We start from the raw sequence: 7,500 nt of genomic DNA on the forward strand, positions 1-7,500 counted from the left end.
TTCAAGTTGAATGCTTCAATGCATGCTACATGTAGCAATGTATACACAAACTATAGTTAGTACCATAAGGTAATGCAGCACAGCATGGATTGGTGTAAATTGATTGTTTGTTGTCAGCATAGTTAACTGCATGTGGCTAGGCAGAGAGTACATGTTATATTGTATTTCTGTTATGGACATTAATGGGTTAAAGACTGCATTACCCAGCTGGCTTTGTGTCTCTCAGGAATGGGCCACCTTGAGAATGGCCCACAAGTGTCGGTGGACTACAATACCCAAGACCCCCTCATCCGCTGGGACTCCTACGAGAACTTCAACAGGGGCTGCGAGGATACAGGAGATGGTGAGCACCAAGACCACACACACACACACACACACACACACACACACACACATACACATACACATACACACACACACACACACACACCGCTCCAGCCATTACCACGAGCCCGACCTCCCCAATTAAGGTGACACCAACCTCCCGTGCTTAATGGAAAAGTGAAAGCCACCTAGTAAAATACTACTTCAGTAAAAGTCTAAAGTATCTGGTTTATACTTAAGTATCAAAATCATTTCAAATTCCTTATATTTAACAAACCAGACTGAACCATTGTCTTGTTTTTGTTGTTGTTGACGTATAGCCAGGGTCACACTCCAACACTCAGACATCCTTTGCAAACTATAATTTGTATTTATTGAGTCCTCCAGATCAGAGGCATTAGGGATGACCAGGGATGTTCTCTTGATAAGTGTGTGAATTGGACCATTTTCCTGTCCTTCTAAGCATTCAAAATATAACGAGTACTTTTGGGTGTCAGAGAAAATTGTAAAAGTATATTATTTTCATTATGAACATAGTGAATTAAAAGTTGAAGTTAAATTGTAAAGTACAGATACCCCCCAAAAATACTAAAGTAGTAGTTTAAAGTATTGTTACTTAAATAATTTACACACACACACGAGGGCCTTGGGCCTGCTCTCTCTCTCTCACACACACACACACACACACACACACACACACTCATACATCCACACACACACACAAACACACACTTACGCACACACACTCATACATCCACACACACACACACACACACACTCACGCACACACACACACTCATCCACACACACACACACACACCCACACACACACACACACAGACACACACACACACACACACACACACACACACACACACACACACACACACACACTCATACATCCACACTCATACATCCACACTCATACATCCACAAGTTTTATTTATTTTTATTTTACCTTTATTTAACCAGGTAGGCTAGTTGAGAACACCTTTATTTAACCAGGTAGGCTAGTTGAGAACAAGTTCTCATTTGCAACTGCGACCTGGCCAAGATAAAGCATAGCAGTGTGAACAGACAACACAGAGTTACACATGGAGTAAACAATTAACAAGACAATAACACAGTAGAAAAAAAAGAGAGTCTATATACATTGTGTGCAAAAGGCATGAGGAGGTAGGCGAATAATTACAATTTTGCAGATTAACACTGGAGTGATAAATGATCAGATGGTCATGTGCAGGTAGAGATATTGGTGTGCAAAAGAGCAGAAAAGTAAATAAATACTAGCGTTTAAGAGCAGTTGGAGGCCACGGAAGGAGTGTTGTATGGCATTGAAGCTCGTTTGGAGGTTAGATAGCACAGTGTCCAAGGAAGGGCCAGAAGTATACAGAATGGTGTCGTCTGCGTAGAGGTGGATCAGGGAATCACCCGCAGCAAGAGCAACATCATTGATATATACAGAGAAAAGAGTCGGTTCGAGAATTGAACCCTGTGGCACCCCCATAGAGACTGCCAGAGGACCGGACAGCATGCCCTCCGATTTGACACCCTGAACTCTGTTTGCAAAGTAGTTGGTGAACCAGGCAAGACAGTCATCAGAAAAACCGAGGCTACTGAGTCTGTCGATAAGAATATGGTGATTGACAGAGTCGAAAGCCTTGGCAAGGTCGATGAAGACGGCTGCACAGTACTGTCTTTTATCGATGGCGGTTATGATATCGTTTAGTACCTTGAGCGTGGCTGAGGTGCACCCGTGACCGGCTCGGAAACCAGATTGCACAGCAGAGAAGGTACGGTGGGATTTGAGATGGTCAGTGACCTGTTTGTTGACTTGGCTTTCGAAGACCTTAGATAGGCAGGGCAGGATGGATATAGGTCTGTAACAGTTTGGGTCCAGGGTGTCTCCCCCTTTGAAGAGGGGGATGACTGCGGCAGCTTTCCAATCCTTGGGGATCTCAGACGATATGAAAGAGAGGTTGAATAGGCTGGTAATAGGGGTTGCGACAATGGCGGCGGATAGTTTCAGAAATAGAAGGTCCAGATTGTCAAGCCCAGCTGATTTGTTCTCAACTTGCCTACCTGGTTAAATAAAGGTGAAATAAAAAAGAAAAAATTGTACGGGTCCAGGTTTTGCAGCTCTTTCAGAACATCTGCTATCTGGATTTGGGTAAAGGAGAACCTGGAGAGGCTTGGGCGAGTAGCTGTGGGGGGGCGGAGCTGTTGGCCGAGGTTGGAGTAGCCAGGAGGAAGGCATGGCCAGCCGTTTAGAAATGCTTGTTGAAGTTTTCGATAATCATGGATTTATCGGTGGTGACTGTGTTACCTACCCTCAGTGCAGTGGGCAGCTGGGAGGAGGTGCTCTTGTTCTCCATGGACTTCACAGTGCCCCAGAACTTTTTGGAGTTAGAGCTACAGGATGCAAATATCTGCCTGAAGAAGCTGGCCTTTGCTTTCCTGACTGACTGCGTGTATTGGTTCCTGACTTCCCTGAACAGTTACATATCGCGGGGACTATTCAATGCTATTGCAGTCCGCCACAGGATGTTTTTGTGCTGATCGAGGGCAGTCACGTCTGGAGTGAACCAAGGGCTATATCTGTTCTTAGTTCTGCATTTTTTGAACGGCGCGTGCTTATCTAAAATGGTGAGGAAGTTACTTTTAAAGAATGACCAGGCATCCTCAACTGACGGGATGAGGTCAATATCCTTCCAGGATACCCGGGCCAGGTCGATTAGAAAGGCCTGCTCACAGAAGTGTTTTAGGGAGCGTTTGACAGTGATGAGGGGTGGTCGTTTGACTGCGGATCCGTAGCGGATACAGGCAATGAGGCAGTGATTGCTGAGATCCTGGTTGAAGACAGCGGAGGTGTATTTGGAGGGCCATTTGGTCAGGATGACGTCTATGAGGGTGCCCTTGTTTACAGATTTAGGGTTGTACCTGCTGGGTTCCTTGATGATTTGTGTGAGATTGAGGGTATCTAGCTTAGATTGTAGGACTGCCGGGGTGTTAAGCATATCCCAGTTTAGGTCACCTAACAGAACAAACTCTGAAGCTAGATGTGGGGCGATCAATTCACAAATGGTGTCCAGGGCACAGCTGGGAGCTGAGGGGGGTCGGTAGCAGGCGGCAACAGTGAGAGACTTATTTCTGGAGAGAGTAATTTTTAAAATTAGTAGTTCGAACTGTTTGGGTATGGACCTGGAAAGTATGACATTACTTTGCAGGCTATCTGCAGTAGACTGAAACTCCTCCCCCTTTGGCAGTTCTATCTTGACGGAAAATGTTATAGTTGGGTATGGAAATCTCAGAATTTTTGGTGGCCTTCCTGAGCCAGGATTCAGACACGGCAAGGGCATCAGGGTTAGCAGAGTGTGCTAAAGCAGTGAGTAAAACAAACTTAGGGAGGAGGCTTCTGATGTTGACATGCATGAAACCAAGTAACGGACTCATCAGGCAGATGTTGACATTTAAATCAGTAGACCCACCCTTCACAGTCTAAAAGAAACCAAAGGGTGTTGGCTGACTTCCAGTTGGCTAGCAGTATACCTCAACAGTAGAACGGTGTGATAATTGGCCAATATCATTTTCATGAAATGTAATGAATGCCTCCTTGCGGTGGTAGAGCCATGAGAGCCATCTAGAGCCATATCACACTGTACAGTTAGGGACTTTCTGGTGTTACTGTGTGATGCAACCCTTGATTAGTCGTGGGGAACAGAGTCCTCTCCTTGGACAGCAGGTGCTCCTATAGAGCCCCTGGTGTTTGGTAAATGATGGTGATAATGAGAGGCCACAGCATTTAGGACCATGGCACTTCCACTGGTACTTCGACTGGTACTTCCACTGGCATTCCACTGGTACTTCCACTGGTACTTCCACTGGCATTCTACTGGTACTTCCACTGGCATTCCACTGGTACTTCCACTGGCATTCCACTGGTACTTCCACTGGTACTTCCACTGGCATTCTACTGGTACTTCCACTGGCATTCAACTGGTACTTCCACAGGCATTCTATTGGTACTTCCACTGGCATTCCACTGGTACTTCCACTGGCATTCCACTGGTACTTCCACTGGCATTCTACTGGTACTTCGACTGGCATTCTACTGGTACTTCCACTGGCATTCTACTGGTACTTCCACTGGCATTCTACTGGTACTTCGACTGGCATTCCACTGGTACTTCCACTGGCATTCCACTGGTACTTCCACTGGCATTCAACTGGTACTTCCACTGGCATTCCACTGGTAGTTCCACTGGCATTCCACTGGCACTCCACTGATACTTCCACTGGCATTCCACTGCACCACCTCTCTCCACATCTAAAAGTAAGAGCATATATCTTCCTCAACAGTTCAGACATTTATATTCTTTCACATATTGCTATTCACTTTTGTCTGTTTAAGCATGGCCAATCTAGTCACTACCTTGCCCTACCCCTCTTGCCTCCTCTTGTTCCCATCCTTTCCCCCTATCTACCCCCTTTCCTCTCCCGCCCGTCTTAGCTGCAGGAGCGGACCCCATGCCATAAAGCCCCCCCCCCCCCCCCCCCCACACACACCTGTCAATCACTCCTTTAAATAGCTGCTGCAGAAATAGGTGGTAGTCAGTCGCTCTGCTGGTAACCCGAACCCCTGTGTGCAAGGGGCTAGGGCTGGGGGTCTGGAGATGACGGGACCCCACACCAAACTCCTGCTCACCTCCTCTCACCTCTACTCCCCTTCCTCCTCCACCTCCTCCACCTTACCCCTCTGCTTCTGCAGTCCCACCGCCCCATTCCATAGCCCTCACTGGGGCTGTCATCATTCATCATGGTTCCTATTGATTAGTATTGTGGACGGGACAAGACAATGAATACAGTGAGGGCAGTGTGCACCCTATCTTATGCCACCCATATGCCCCAAGTGGAGAGAGAGAGGAGGCAGTTGCACCAGAGCACAGGCCATGACAAATAGCCATCATGTCAAGCTAGGCCCTCGGCAGCCATTTTGGTGCAGCGGTAATACGCTCCAACATGCCCTATGGCTTGAATAGAAACCACTGTATTCTATCATATTAAACACTCTGGAGAGCTCTTGTGGTAATTGCTATGTAAAGAAGGTCATTGGGAAATGCTGGTGTTGGCAGTTTGATCCTAATTGAATGGACTAGATGTTTGGTTCTGGTTGGCTCAGCAGAAAGCATTCTGCCAGTCCCCTCGCTTAGCTAATTACAGGCTTTGCTTCCTTAGCAGTTGGATTGGATCTGAAAAATGTGGATTCAGTACATGGTGCTAGAACATTGTGTGCCCACCATTCAATTTGTCTTCGGCTGAAAGTGAACCTCTGTGAAAGCTCAAGTTGTTTTATAGGTTGAAGGAAGATGTCTGGGTTCCAAGTCTGGGCTTGGGTTTTGAGCTAGGGTTCGTTCGTTTGCTAGCTGCTTTGCTACCCGCCACAATGTTTCTCCGCCAAGGGGTCTACTCTGAAAATACCCTTCCTCTCTCTCTTTCCCTTCCTCTCTTTCCCTCCCTCTCTCAAGGGCTTCAGCTTGGGTTCTGGAGTGAGGGTTCAAGACCGGTCGCTAGCTGCTTGTTGGCCCACCTCAACGTTTCTTCACCAAGGGGTCTGTTCTGAAAACACCGCCCTCTCCCCTCCCTCCCTCTCTCTTTCCCTCCCTCTCTCTATTCCTCCTCTTTTGATCACAGTGTTGCGGTCAACAGGTCAGGTGAATGTCGATGAGGGACCAGTTTTTAGGCACTAAAATGGCTAACACGCAGATGGACAAGCTACGCAGTGTAGCCTAGCTTTCATTAGGTTCTGGACAAATGGAGTGTTTTCCCATAACTGTCGTGACGCTGTGTGCTCCAGTGGACTCTGGTCACTCGTCACATGTCATTAAAAGCATTAGGGCAGTGTTATTTGTCCGTGTGGTAGCTAGTCCTAGTCCTAAATGGCTGTTCCACCCTGGAGCATTGATGTATATACAGTTGAAGTCGGAAGTTTACATACACTTAGGTTGGAGTCATTAAAACTCGTTTGTCAACCACTCCACAAATATCTTGTTAACAAACTATAGTTTTGGCAAGTCGGTTAGGACATCTACTTTGTGCATGACACAAGTAATTTTTCCAACAATTGTTTACAGACAGATTATTTCACTTAAAATTCCCTGTATCAAAATAAATCAGCCAAGACCTCGGAAAATAAATTGTCGACCACCACAAGTCTGGTTCGGTTCATCATTGGGAGCAATTTCCAAACGCCTGAAGATACCACGTTCATCTGTACAAACAGTAGTATGCAAGTATAAACACCATGGTACCGCGCAGCCGTCATACCGCTCAGGAAGGAGACACGTTCTGTCTTCTAGAGATGAACGTACTTTGGTGCAAAAAGTCAAAATCAATCCCAGAACAACAGCAAAGGACCATGTGAAGATGCTGGAGGAAACAGGTACAAAAGTATCTATATCCACAGTAAATCGACATAACCTGAAAGACCTCTCAGCAAGGAAGAAGCCACTGCTCCAAAACCGCCATAAAAAAGCCAGACTACGGTTTGCAACTGCACATGGCGACAAAGATCGTACTTTTTGGAGAAATGTCCTCTTGTCTGATGACAAAAAAAAAGAACTGTTTGGCCATAATGACCTTTGTTATGTTTGGCGGATAAAGGGGGAGGCTTGCAAGCCGAAGAACACCATCCCGACCGTGAAGCACGTGGGTGGCAGCATCATGTTGTGGGGGTGCTTTGGAGCAGGAGGGACTGGTGCACTTCACAAAATAGATGGCTTCATGAGGAAGGAAAATGATGTGTATATATTGAAGCAACATCTCAAGGCATCAGTCAGAAAGTTAAAGCTTGGTCGCAAATGGGTCTTCCAAATGAACAATGACCTCAAGCATACTTCCAAAGTTGTGGCAAAATGGCTTAAGGACAACAAAGTCAAGGTATTGGAGTGGCCATCACAAAGCCCTGACCTCAATCCCATAGAAAATGTGTGGGAAGAACTGAAAAAGTGTGTGCGAGCAAGGAGGCCTACAAACCTGACTCCGTTACACCAGCTCTGTCAGGAGGAATGGGCCAAAGTTCACCCACAACTTATTGTGGGTAGCTTGTGGAAGGCTACCCAAAATGTTTGACCCAAGTTAAACAATTTAAAGGCAATGCTACCAAATACTAATTGAGTG

General features: G+C 46.3%; 1 protein-coding gene across 45 annotated transcripts in view; it reads left to right on the forward strand.

Annotated features, from left to right (window-relative positions):
• Positions 1-7,500, forward strand: part of LOC110495438 (tensin-1) — a 244,205-nt gene that overhangs the window by 204,559 nt on the left and 32,146 nt on the right. For all 45 annotated transcript variants that reach the window (XM_090207794.1, XM_090207798.1, XM_090207783.1 and 42 more), the window contains one exon: positions 227-343. In XM_090207794.1, coding sequence (XP_090063920.1) covers positions 227-343 — 117 coding nt within the window. The remainder of the gene's footprint in view (positions 1-226; positions 344-7,500) is intronic.

Source organism: Oncorhynchus mykiss, chromosome 18, assembly GCF_057628025.1.
Source record: "Oncorhynchus mykiss isolate SJ-2025 chromosome 18, ASM5762802v1, whole genome shotgun sequence".
NCBI lineage: Eukaryota > Metazoa > Chordata > Actinopteri > Salmoniformes > Salmonidae > Oncorhynchus > Oncorhynchus mykiss.